At 50.1% G+C, this 14,115-nt stretch overlaps 1 protein-coding gene across 2 annotated transcripts in view; it reads left to right on the forward strand.

Moving 5' to 3' along the window:
• STIM1 (stromal interaction molecule 1) overlaps positions 1–14,115 on the forward strand; it is a 70,322-nt gene that overhangs the window by 38,088 nt on the left and 18,119 nt on the right. For both annotated transcript variants that reach the window (XM_075851277.1, XM_075851278.1), the window contains exon 2: positions 9,601–9,731. In XM_075851277.1, the coding sequence (XP_075707392.1) occupies positions 9,601–9,731 (131 nt within the window). The remainder of the gene's footprint in view (positions 1–9,600; positions 9,732–14,115) is intronic.

Consider the following 14,115-nt stretch of genomic DNA (forward strand, 5'->3'; position numbering starts at 1 on the left):
GCTAGGCTCATTTTAGGCAGGATGCAGGTGGTCTTCAGGCTATGCTCATCTTCGGCAGGATGCAGGTGGTCTTCAAGCTATGCTCATCTTGGGCAGGATGGAGGTGGTCTTCAGGCTATGCTCATCTACGGCAGGATGCAGGTGGTCTTCAGGCTATGCTAATCTTGGGCAGGATGGAGGTGGTCTTCAGGCTAGGCTCATCTTGGACAGGATGGAGGTGGTCTTCAGGCTATGCTCATCTTGGACAGGATGCAGGTGGTCTTCAGGCTATGCTCATCTTGGGCAGGATGCAGGTGGTCTTCAGGCTATGCTCATCTTGGGCAGGATGCAGGTGGAATTCAGGCTATGCTCATCTTGGGCAGGATGGAGGTGGTCTTCAGGCTAGGCTCATTTTAGGCAGGGTGCAGGTGGTCTTCAGGCTAGGCTCATTTTAGGCAGGATGCAGGTGGTCTTAGTCAGATGGAATAAATTCTTAGGATTACCTAGAGAAGCTCTGGCCGGAGTGATGACATGTGGTGCCTCTTACCCTCAGCTTCTCCTTTCGTCTCCCCGGGTGTTTCATCACTCCTGATCCTCATCTGCACAGCAGAACGTGCCCTCGTATACTGACAGTGCGCACTGTGTGTATATAGATGTAGACCGGTGCAAGAAGTGGACCCTTAGAATTTCTGCATTGATTACCAATACAATGTGGTGGGATTGTGTGTCTATAATTGTGACTAAACCAATAACACACAAGACACGAGGCGAGTCCTGATCAGGTCTAAGGGGAAATGAACATTTACAATGCCCCCTCCACCATGATGCCTCCACTGACGTGTTCCCTCCTTCCATTCACACCATTGTTCAGTGGTTTTCTATTGGTAGACACGTGAACAGGGGGTTTTCAGGTTGTAGGGTCTTCAGTAGTTCTTTTCCCTCTTGCTGTTACATTTTGGGGTCTTTCTCACCTCTTCCGGGATTGCTCATTGTGCTCTTGGGTTGACCTGGTGTAGCCGTGGATTGACGCACCCCCAGGTCTTCAGCTTCTGGAGCCTTGTCCAGCGTCCTGCGTCTCTATATCTCGTCTTCTGACAGTTGTTTGCCTCTGGCTATCGTTCACACTGGCCAGTCTTTCTTAGGAAGAACAGATTTGTCAGTAACCAGGCTCTGTGTGCCTTTATGTAATGGACAAAGCACCTGTGAAACCCACACTTCTAATATCTCCTTACTGGGAACACATTTTATCAATTAGCTCTTAGTCATTACCACAAAGGTTCACTTACTTTTCTCCCTGCCCTGCGGATGTTTACGCCATGCGCTCAGTACAAGTGTTGTGTGTTATTACATTAGTTACATTGTGTGTCATTACATTAGTTACATTGTGTGTTAGCTATTCATCTATTACTACTGACAACCAGCCTGTCTATCGTGTGAGAGGTTGTCACAGCCCCGCCCCCTGTTACTGACATCACTGATATATAATATAATTACATTGTGATCAGACATGAGATCCACACATCTTCTATACAGTAACAGCTATTCATCTATTACTACTGACAACCTGCCTGTATATCATGTGTGAGAGGTTGTCACAGCCCCGCCCCCTGTTACTGACATCACTGATATATAATATAAATACATTGTGATCAGACATGAGATCCACACATCTTATATACAGTAACCGCTATTCATCTATTACTACTGACAACCAGCCTGTATATCATGTGTGAGAGGTTGTCACAGCCCCGCCCCCTGTTACTGACATCACTGATATATAATATAATTACATTGTGATCAGACATGAGATCCACACACCTTATATACAGTAACAGCTATTCATCTATTACTACTGACAACCTGCCTGTATATCATGTGTGAGAGGTTGTCACAGCCCCGCCCCGCCCCCTGTTACTGACATCACTGATATATAATATAATTACATTGTGATCAGACATGAGATCCACACATCTTATATACAGTAACCGCTATTCATCTATTACTACTGACAACCGGCCTGTATATCATGTGTGAGAGGTTGTCACAACCCCGCCCCCTGTTACTGACATCACTGATATATAATATAATTACACTGTGATCAGACATGAGATCCAGACATCTTATATACAGTGACAGCTATTCATCTATTACTACTGACAACCAGCCTGTATACCATGTGTGAGAGGTTGTCACAGCCCCGCCCCCTGTTACTGACATCACTGATATATAATATAATTACATTGTGATCAGACATGAGATCCACACATCTTATATACAGTAACAGCTATTCATCTATTACTACTGACAACCAGCCTGTATATCATGTGTGAGAGGTTGTCACAGCTCCGCCCCCTGTTACTGACATCCTGATATATAATATAATTACACTGTGATCAGACATGAGATCCAGACATCTTATATACAGTGACAGCTATTCATCTATTACTACTGACAACCAGCCTGTATACCATGTGTGAGAGGTTGTCACAGCCCCGCCCCCTGTTACTGACATCACTGATATATAATATAATTACACTGTGATCAGACATGAGATCCACACATCTTATATACAGTAACAGCTATTCATCTATTACTACTGACAACCAGCCTGTATATCATGTGTGAGAGGTTGTCACAGCCCCGCCCCCTGTTACTGACATCACTGATATATAATATAATTACACTGTGATCAGACATGAGATCCACACATCTTATATACAGTAACAGCTATTCATCTATTACTACTGACAACCAGCCTGTATATCATGTGTGAGAGGTTGTCACAGCCCCGCCCCCTGTTACTGACATCACTGATAATAGACCGGTGATTAGATTTCTCCATTCTTGCTGTGCGGTGTGATGATGTGGAGCAGTGCGGGGTTAATGAGGCTCCTTGTGACTGGGCTCTGTAAGGAGGTGACCCGGATTCGGATGAGATCAGGGCGATCCTCCGTGGATCTGACACACATTCGCTGATTTGTAGAACACAATGTCCGGAGTTCTTCCAGAAGATAAGAGTTTGTAGACGATCGCTGAGCAGATGTCGTCCTCTTCAGTCTAGTTCTCCTGTATGTGGGAAAGCTGGGTGATGAGTTCTGCAGGAGCTGTCATTTATCACCCAACTTTCCCAGGCTCCTCAATGGCAATCTATCTAGTGATACAACTCCTGCATTACTAAGAAGATTTGTCAGTCAGGGGTCGAGAAAAGTTGGGTGACCATGTCAGATTGCGCAAAATGTATTGCTCTCCGTGCAGCACGTTCCGACTCGCAGATGTTTCCTGTTCAGATAGAAGCGCTCGGCCGGTCGCACGTGACGTATTTGCCTCCTATTTCGGACCCTTCACCCTGTAGAACGATACGGGAAAAACACTCCGCATCTCAGACGCGTTTCTTTGCGGTTTGCGTTGCGCGCTGTTTCTCCCATCGGACGTCGTGGAGTTCTCTGCGTATCTTTACGCTGCGAAAGCGCAAATCAAATCCGCAACATGTGACTGCGCCGGTCCAGTGACATCACAAGTAGCCCCTGAAACTCCTGATCATATTTCACCGTGATTTCCAGAAATGTAACCAGGGGTGACGGCTGAGGGCGAGATGCGGGCGATACTGGTACCTGCACGAGGGAGGGGGTCAGCAAAACCGCCAAGTCCCAGCGCCACTCATGTATTATACTCTAGTCGCATCCAGAGCTGCAGTCACAATGCTGCTGTTACATCTTTGACAGCATTGCAGCAGGGTGGGATGGGTGCTGAGATGTTGGGAGGTGTCTGGATTGTGTTGGCGCTGCTGCCGGGTGCCTGAGCTTTGCAGAGGGCCGGGATGTTTGCGCAGCGTCTGCAGAGCGTTTCTCTGTGACTGGAGGAGGGAGCAGTGCTCTGCAGGTGAAGGGGCCCTGACATTACAGAGGAACAGCGCCCCTCCTGGCCATGGCTGTGACTGGTATAGCAGAGCAATCGACCTTTAATGTAATGGGGGATATAGAATAACCGTGCTGTCATAGGGCCAACGCCAGGTGCTGCGTACAGTCTATTGCTCTCTGTTATCAGCCATTCCAGACCGAAGAGAGGCTGACTGTAGGGCAAGGGAGTTCAACCTATTGCTCCCTGTTGTCAGCCATTCAGCACCGGTGGATACAATCTATTGGTCGGGGTTCTCATGACTGGGTCGGCAGCAGTTCATTGACACGGAATTGATCTGTATCGTGGCGGCCGGGCAGAGGGTGAGCGGAGATGCCGGGGTCCGACGTTCCCCCAGGCTTTACCCTCACAGCAACTGTAGAACTGTCACAGGGGGCATTGTGCCCGCTATACTCCATATACTGCCCGTTGTGCCCGCTATACTCCGTATACTGCCCGTTGTGCCCGCTATACACCGTATACTGCCCGTTGTGCCCGCTATACTCCATATACTGCCCGTTGTGCCCGCTATACCCCGTATACTGCATGTTGTGCCCGCTATACCCCGTATACTGCCCGTTGTGCCCTCTGTGCCCTGTATACTGCACGTTGTGCCCGCTATACCCCGTATACTGCACATTGTGCCCGCTATACCCCATATACTGCACGTTGAGCCCGCTATACTCCATATACTGCACATTGAGCCCGCTATACCCCATATACTGCACGTTGTACCCGCTATACCCCATATACTGCACGTTGAGCCCGCTATACCCCGTATACTGCACGTTGTGCCCGCTATACCCCGTATACTGCACATTGTGCCCGCTATACCCCATATACTGCACGTTGAGCCCGCTATACCCCGTATACTGCATGTTGTGCCCGCTATACTCCATATACTGCACATTGTGCCCGCTATACCCCATATACTGCACGTTGAGCCCGCTATACCCCGTATACTGCACATTGTGCCCGCTATACCCCATATACTGCACATTGTGCCCGCTATACCCCATATACTGCACGTTGAGCCCGCTATACCCCGTATACTGCACGTTGTGCCCGCTATACTCCATATACTGCACGTTGAGCCCGCTATACCCCGTATACTGCACGTTGTGCCCGCTATACCCCGTATACTGCACGTTGTGCCCGCTATACCCCGTATACTGCACGTTGTGCCCGCTATACCCCGTATACTGCACGTTGAGCCCGCTATACCCCGTATACTGCACGTTGTGCCCGCTATACCCCGTATACTGCACGTTGTGCCCGCTGTACCCCGTATACTGCACGTTGTACCCGCTGTACCCCATATACTGCACGTTGTGCCCGCTATACCCCGTATACTGCACGTTGTGCCCGCTATACCCCGTATACTGCACGTTGAGCCCGCTATACCCCGTATACTGCACGTTGTGCCCGCTATACCCCGTATACTGCACGTTGTACCCGCTGTACCCTGTATGCTGGATGTACTCTATAACGGTGGCTGATTGTCAGCTCTTTTGACGAGGCTCTAGTATTTGTTCTGTTCGTGTTGCGTGGTATGACCGGTCCCGGGCTGATCTCGCTGTCTGGGCAGTGTATGGGGGGGGGGGGTGACTGGCGGTTTGGGCAGTCAGACCGGTTTGGTGTCACCCGGCAGTTACTCTGATTGTAATAACGGGTGTTCAGGGAGCGGTCAGCGCCGCCCACCAACGCGCACATATTTGTATGTGAAATTACCCAGCAGCGCCATGACGCCCCTCATGCTGGCGCTCCAATAATAGAATGGCGCAGGTGCGTTGTAAGCTTCAGTGTCAATAATTTTTTTTTTTTTAACTCGTTTTATTAAGAACTGTTACAGTAAGAAGTATAAAAACAGTCACACATCACTAATTACAATATATGGCATTAGATCAAGGAGATGTACAAATAGCAAGTCAAGTAATGAGTACATAGAAGATTTCCCATTAATAATGGCGCTTAGACGTATGTATGACCGTTCAACAAAAACCAAAAACAGATATACAGGAAAACAAAACCACCCCGGACCCGTCACCCACGAGCCGCTGATAGATCCGGCACAGCCAGTCCATGGAGACACATAATAAAAATGTGTGGGCCCCCAATATTCCTATCTCACAGTATCTGGTGAACCAGCGGCGGGGTTGACTGTCAGTGGGGAGTTATTCCAAATATCCCAGACCTTAGAAAACGTAGTACTACAACCACCATTCAGAAATACAACCTTCTCAAAAGGTATGACCGAATTTACCAATCCCTTCCAATGACCAATGGATGGAGGTCGCTCATTCATCCAATGCTGTGCTATGGTTTTCCGTGCTAGAAAGTTTCTCTCAAGAAGATTCTAGTGTGGTGATTCCATGTCTCCCCATCCAGTATACCAAACAAACATATCTCAGGACATAAAGGGATGCCTACATGCAATAAGGACGATAACAGGGACAGTATGTCGTTCCAGAAGTCCCTAATGACCGTGCATGACCATATCATATGCCAAAAATCTGCCTCCGGAACACGGCATCTCAGACAGTCTGAAGAAGGCAATCATCCCATTCTGTATATCCTCACCGGGGTCACGTATGCCTGGTGTATTATATATAGCTGGATCATTTTATTGTTTGCGGATGGGGAAACCTGAAGATGAGACTCCAAAATATCATCCCACTCATTTGTCTGGATGGTAGGAATCCACCGTTTCCATCTACTCTCTATAGCAAGTGGAGTGGAGTTCACCGTGACGGATAACAGATGGGTATAGAGAGCGGATATCAGGCCTCGTGGACCCTGCGAGTTAAGAATCCCTATCAGTGGGGAGGAAGAGACTGTTAAGTTACTTCTCAAGTGATGGAATTGGGTTTGTAGAATATGTCGGGTATGTAGATACCTATGAAAACTGGTGCGTGGTCTGTCATACTTAGTCTGCAGCTGAGTGAAGGAAAGTAGGACATTATCCTCATATAGGTCCCCTATAGCTCCAATAGCTGGAGATAACCGCGGGGACATTACAGGAAAGTAAGAAGCATTGTTCCATAGAGGATTTCAGACACAATATCGCTGTAACCCAGCTGCTGCTTCTTCGCTTGTCTCCAGACCACACGGGCCGGCTTGTGTAAGGGCAGGGGTTTAATATGGGCGGGGAGAGAATTTACTTCAAGGGAGCCGAGCAGACATTGACCCCCAAGTACATGAGCCAAATGGTGCTCTGAGTTGGGAAGGTCTTTTTCAGGCATCCGGGAACTTAAGGTTTTCTGCTAAATAATATAAAAATAAATCTGTCAGAGCCGTCCCTGCCCGCGCCTTACGCCTCTGGAGCGTGGACAACCGGAGTTTATGTCTGGAATTCCCCCTATAAACGGTGATAACAAGGAGTTGAGCTGTTTAAAAAAGGACTTCGGTACGACAACCGGACTGTGCTGAAGGGGATATAGAAATGTAGGCAACAAAATCATTTTAACCAGGTTTATACGGCCCGATACTGATACAGGCAGTTTACCCCATGTGTGAAATTTAGACCGTGTGAAGCCCAATAGCGGTAACATATTTAAGGAAAGGTCAACATTTGGAAGTTTAGTGATGAATATGCCCAGATATTTGAAATGATCTACTAGAGGCAACGGCGACAGCTCAGACAGGCCCGGGGGCGGCGACAGCTCAGACAGGCCCGGGGGCGGCGACAGCTCAGACAGGCCCGGGGGCTGTACTTTGGACAGGGACATAAGATAAACCGGAATATTGTCCAAAACGTTCAATGATCTTAATTACCGAGGGAAGGGTATCCTGCACTCCATCCATACAAAGCACCACATCATCTGAATAGAGACCAATGGTGTCCGTACCATCTGCTATGGTTATACCTGTGATGAGTGGAGAGGAGCGTATCCGCAATGCTAAAGCCTCAATTGCCAGACTAAATAAAGCGGGCGAGAGGGGGCATCCCTGACGTGTACCTCTTTGAAGAGCAATTGACGGGGATAGTATATTATTCACCAAGACATTAGCCCGGGGTGAAGCATATATTATCTGTATCCATTTACAAAAAACGGGACCAAAACCAAAGTTTTCCAGGCAAGCAAATAAAAAGGGCCATTCAATGGAATCAAAAGCCTTTGTTGCGTCCAGAGACGCCAAAGCCCAAGTGTTGTCCTGTAATGCGCTATATTGGACTATCGTCTGAACCCTCTTAATGCTGATAGATGTGCTTTTACCCGGCATTAAGCCGGTTTGGTCCGGGTGTATCAGATCCAAGATGACCGTATTCAGTCGTTGAGCTAGGATTTTAGTCAGGATCTTATAGTCGGCATTTACCAATGATATGGGCCGGTATGAACTACAGTCCAAGGGGTCTTTTCCGGGTTTGAGCAGAACCACTATGGTGGCATCATAAAATGTGGATGGCAATGCCCCAGAGACCATGGCAGACTCAAAGACCTTCTGTAGCTGGGGTGTTAAATGGTCACTGTATTTACTATAGATCTCTATAGGCAGGCCATCTGGGCCGGGGGATTTACCTTTAGCCATAGCTTGGATGGCCAGGGTGATTTCATCTATTGTGATATCGGCATCCAGAAATGCCCGTTGAGTGTCTGTGAGCTGCGGGAGAGATAAGCAGAGATATCCGTTCTAGCCAGCGTAGTCTTATAAAGGGAAGTGTAATAATCCTGAAAGCGTTGGGTCAAAAGTTCTGCTTTCACAAGTTTATCCCCAGAAGGGGCGCTGAGCTTCAGGACCGCATTCGAGGCCGAGTTTTGCTTCACCATGAATGCTAATAGTTTGCTGGATTGATTCCTCAGTTCAAAGTATGACTGTCTAGAAAAAAAGAGCTTCCGTTTAGATTTAACGTGTTGTTGGGCGTATAATCTCTGAAAGCTCAACCATTCAGACCTGTGTGCATCAGTGGGGTCAGAGACAGGACCGTTCAGCTAATGCCAGCCTATCTGTCAGAATCTCCTCATCTTGGGCAGTGTCAATAATTTGCGCCATGTTCAGCCTTCTGGGCGGTCACAATATTTTGACAGAAGCTGGTGTGACTGCGGGCCGGCGGCCTGGCTGGTGTGGCTGCGGGCCGGTGTGGCTGCAGGCCGGTGTTGCTGCGGGCCGGCGGCCTGACTGGTGTGGCTGCGGGCCGGTGTGGCTGCGGGCCGGCGGCCTGACTGGTGTGGCTGCGGGCCGGTGTGGCTGCGGGCCGGCGGCCTGACTGGTGTGGCTGCGGGCCGGTGTGGCTGCGGGCCGGCGGCCTGACTGGTGTGGCTGCGGGCCGGTGTGGCTGCGGGCCGGTGTGGCTGCGGGCCGGCGGCCTGGCTGGTGTGGCTGCGGGCCGGCGGCCTGGCTGGTGTGGCTGCGGGCCGGTGTGGCTGCGGGCCGGCGGCCTGGCTGGTGTGGCTGCGGGCCGGTGTGGCTGCGGGCCGGCGGCCTGGCTGGTGTGGCTGCGGGCCGGCGGCCTGGCTGGTGTGGCTGCGGGCCGGTGTGGCTGCGGGCCGGTGTGGCTGCGGGCCGGCGGCCTGACTGGTGTGGCTGCGGGCCGGTGTGGCTGCGGGCCGGCGGCCTGGCTGGTGTGGCTGCGGGCCGGTGTGGCTGCGGGCCGGTGGCCTGGCTGGTGTGGCTGCGGGCCGGTGTGGCTGCGGGCCGGCGCCTCGCTGGTGTGGCTGCAGTATGATTCCATCGTGTGTCGCCGCCGTCCTCCACAGCGAGACCTCACGCCTCTTTCTCTCCTCGCAGAGTTCTGTCGCATTGACCAGGTCTTGTGCCAGAAGGCGGACGAGCTGCTGGGCTTTGAGGCGGTCGTCAGTATTCACAAGCAGATGGACGACGACGCCAACGGCAACGTGGACGTGGAGGAGAGCGATGAGGTGAGCGGACGCTGAATGTGGTCTATAAACGTAGATGCATCTACTCTAGTCACATCCAGAGCTGTCACCACTGTCCTAACAGCGAGGTTCAGATCCTATAATACCTCCTCATGTCATACTCCACTCACACCTAGAGCTGCATTCACATTCTGCTGGGTGCTGCATGAGATCTGTATTCACTTTCTTACATTGCATTCTGGGAGGATTTTCCACGTCGCACGACTGTGCAGGGTAAACACTACATGTCCCAGAATGCAATACAAGCAGCAGATTTCCTGTGGAGACCCTGAACCAGCGGGATAAGGAGGGAGGTATCAGATCCTTGCAGCTTTGGATGTGACTGGTTTTGTCCTATGACCAGACTCAGACCTCAAGAAAAGAGCGATCACTTTACCTCTTCCCAAGCTAAATATACAGAGGAACAGCTGAGACGAGGAGGGGGAGGGGGGCGGCCGGGGAACACGGGACAAAATACCCAGAAATGAGACCCCAAACATGGGGAGAACAGGACACATGTAGCAGAGTGGAGAACGTGTAGGGCCCGCGGGATGTAGTGGAGGGGGGGGCGAGGAGCTTGCAGCGTGTAGTGGGGGGGCGCAGAGCTTGCAGCGTGTAGTGGGGGGGCGCAGAGCATGTAGTGGGGAGCGCAGAGCTTGTAGTGGGGGGCGCAGAGCTTGTAGTGGCGGGCGCAGAGCTTGCAGAGCATGCAGTGGGGGGGCGCAGAGCATGCAGTGGGGGGGGGGCGCAGAGCATGCAGTGGGGGGGGGGGCAGAGCATGCAGTGGGGGGGGGGCGCAGAGCATGCAGTGGGGGGGGGGCGCAGAGCATGTAGTGGGGGGGGCGCAGAGCATGTAGTGGTGAGCGCAGAGCTTGCAGCGTGTAGTGGGGGGGCGCAGAGCATGTAGTGGTGAGCGCAGAGCTTGCAGCGTGTAGTGGGGGGGCGCAGAGCATGTAGTGGGGAGCGCAGAGCTTGTAGTGGGGGGCGCAGAGCTTGTAGTGGCGGGCGCAGAGCTTGCAGAGCATGCAGTGGGGGGGGGGCGCAGAGCATGCAGTGGGGGGGGGGCGCAGAGCATGCAGTGGGGGGGGGCGCAGAGCATGCAGTGGGGGGGGGGCGCAGAGCATGTAGTGGGGGGGGGCGCAGAGCATGTAGTGGGGGGGGCGCAGAGCATGTAGTGGTGAGCGCAGAGCTTGCAGCGTGTAGTGGGGGGGCGCAGAGCATGTAGTGGTGAGCGCAGAGCTTGCAGCGTGTAGTGGGGGGGCGCAGAGCATGTAGTGGGGAGCGCAGAGCTTGTAGTGGGGGGCGCAGAGCATGTAGTGGCGGGCGCAGAGCTTGCAGAGCATGCAGTGGGGGGGGCGCAGAGCATGCAGTGGGGGGGGGGGCGCAGAGCATGTAGTGGGGGGGGAGCGCAGAGCATGTAGTGGGGGGGGGCGCAGAGCATGTAGTGGGGGGGGGCGCAGAGCATGTAGTGGGGGGGGGGCGCAGAGCATGTAGTGGGGGGGGCGCAGAGCATGTAGTGGGGGGGGGCGCAGAGCATGTAGTGGGGGGGCGCAGAGCATTTAGTGGGGGGGGCGCAGAGCTTGCAGCGTGTAGTGGGGGGGCGCAGAGCGTGTAGTGGGGGGGCGCAGAGCGTGTAGTGGGGGGGCGCAGAGCGTGTAGTGGGGGGGCGCAGAGCGTGTAGTGGGGGGGCGCAGAGCGTGTAGTGGGGGGGGGGCACAGAGCTTGGAGCGTGTAGTGGGGGCAGGGTTCCTCGCAGAGATATGACACGGTCTTTATACAGTGCGCGGTGATTCGGTGAGCGGGCGCTGAGTGTTTTATCATTCTCCCACTTACCCATAATCACAGCTTATCTGCAGCCTGTTGACAGCGCAAGAACCTCCGGGGGTGGGGCAGCTTAGCTTATAAAGACCAAGTCATAGTCATTATTACACTGCAGAAATCTACTGATCATCCAGGACTACATTGGATTTTTATAGGCCCGGTACAGAGCTTATAATAGTACTGGAGTGATATAATAGGAGCGGCTGATATCAGTCACACATATGATGTAATGTCTCTGGAGGATATAATAGTGCTGGAGTGATATAAGAGGAGCGGCTGATATCAGTCACATATGATGTAATGTCTCTGGAGGATATAATAGTGCTGGAGTGATATAAGAGTAGCGGCTGATATCAGTCACATATGATGTAATGTCTCTGGAGGATATAATAGTACTGGAGTGATATAAGAAGAGCGGCTGATATCAGTCACATATGATGTAATGTCTCTGGAGGATATAATAGTACTGGAGCGTTATGGGAGCGGCTGATATCAGTCACATATGATGTAATGTCTCTGGAGGATATAATAGTACTGGAGTGATATAAGAGGAGCGGCTGATATCAGTCACATATGATGTAATGTCTCTGGAGGATATAATAGTGCTGGAGTGATATAAGAGGAGCGCCTGATATCAGTCACATATATGATGTAATGTCTCTGGAGGATATAATAGTGCTGGAGTGATATAAGAGGAGCGGCTGATATCAGTCACATATGATGTAATGTCTCTGGAGGATATAATAGTGCTGGAGTGTTATAAGAGGAGCGGCTGATATCAGTCACATATGATGTAATGTCTCTGGAGGATATAATAGTGCTGGAGTGATATAAGAGGAGCGGCTGATATCGGTCACACATGATGTAATGTCTCGGGAGGGTATAATAGTGCTGGAGTGATATAAGAGGAGCGGCTGATATCAGTCACATATGATGTAATGTCTCTGGAGGATATAATAGTACTGGAGTGATATAAGAGGAGCGGCTGATATCAGTCACACATATGATGTAATGTCTGGAGGATATAATAGTACTGGAGTGATATAAGAGGAGCGGCTGATATCAGTCACACATATGATGTAATGTCTCTGGAGGATATAATAGTGCTGGAGTGATATAAGAGGAGCGGCTGATATCAGTCACATATGATGTAATGTCTCTGGAGTATATAATAGTACTGGAGTGATATAAGAGGAGCGGCTGATATCAGTCACACATATGATGTAATGTCTCTGGAGGATATAATAGTACTGGAGTGTTATAAGAGGAGCGGCTGATATCAGTCACATATGATGTAATGTCTGGAGGATATAATAGTACTGGAGTGATATAAGAGGAGCGGCTGATATCAGTCACACATATGATGTAATGTCTCTGGAGGATATAATAGTACTGGAGTGATATAAGAGGAGCGGCTGATATCAGTCACACATATGATGTAATGTCTCTGGAGGATATAATAGTACTGGAGTGATATAAGAGGAGCGGCTGATATCAGTCACACATATGATGTAATGTCTCTGGAGGATATAATAGTACTGGAGTGATATAAGAGGAGCGGCTGATATCAGTCACACATATGATGTAATGTCTCTGGAGGATATAATAGTACTGGAGTGATATAAGAGGAGCGGCTGATATCAGTCACACATATGATGTAATGTCTCTGGAGGATATAATAGTACTGGAGCGTTATGGGAGCGGCTGATATCAGTCACATATATGATGTAATGTCTCTGGAGGATATAATAGTACTGGAGTGATATAAGAGGAGCGCCTGATATCAGTCACATATATGATGTAATGTCTCTGGAGGATATAATAGTGCTGGAGTGATATAAGAGAAGCGGCTGATATCAGTCACATATGATGTAATGTCTCTGGAGGATATAATAGTACTGGAGTGATATAAGAGGAGCGGCTGATATCAGTCACACATATGATGTAATGTCTCTGGAGGATATAATAGTACTGGAGTGTTATAAGAGGAGCGGCTGATATCAGTCACACATATGATGTAATGTCTCTGGAGGATATAATAGTGCTGGAGTGATATAAGAGGAGCTGCTGATATCAGTCACACATGATGTAATGTCTCTGGAGGATATAATAGTACTGGAGTGATATAAGAGGAGCGGCTGATATCAGTCACACATATGATGTAATGTCTCTGGAGGATATAATAGTACTGGAGTGATATAAGAGGAGCGGCTGATATCAGTCACATATGATGTAATGTCTCTGGAGGATATAATAGTACTGGAGTGTTATAAGAGGAGCGGCTGATATCAGTCACACATATGATGTAATGTCTCTGGAGGATATAATAGTACTGGAGTGATATAAGAGGAGCGGCTGATATCAGTCACATATGATGTAATGTCTCTGGAGGATATAATAGTGCTGGAGTGATATAAGAGGAGCGGCTGATATCAGTCACACATATGATGTAATGTCTCTGGAGGATATAATAGTACTGGAGTGTTATAAGAGGAGCGGCTGATATCAGTCACATATGATGTAATGTCTCTGGAGGATATAATAGTACTGTAGTGATATAAGAGGA

This window comes from Rhinoderma darwinii, chromosome 2 (genome assembly GCF_050947455.1).
Source record: "Rhinoderma darwinii isolate aRhiDar2 chromosome 2, aRhiDar2.hap1, whole genome shotgun sequence".
In the NCBI taxonomy this organism is placed as follows: Eukaryota; Metazoa; Chordata; class Amphibia; order Anura; family Rhinodermatidae; genus Rhinoderma; species Rhinoderma darwinii.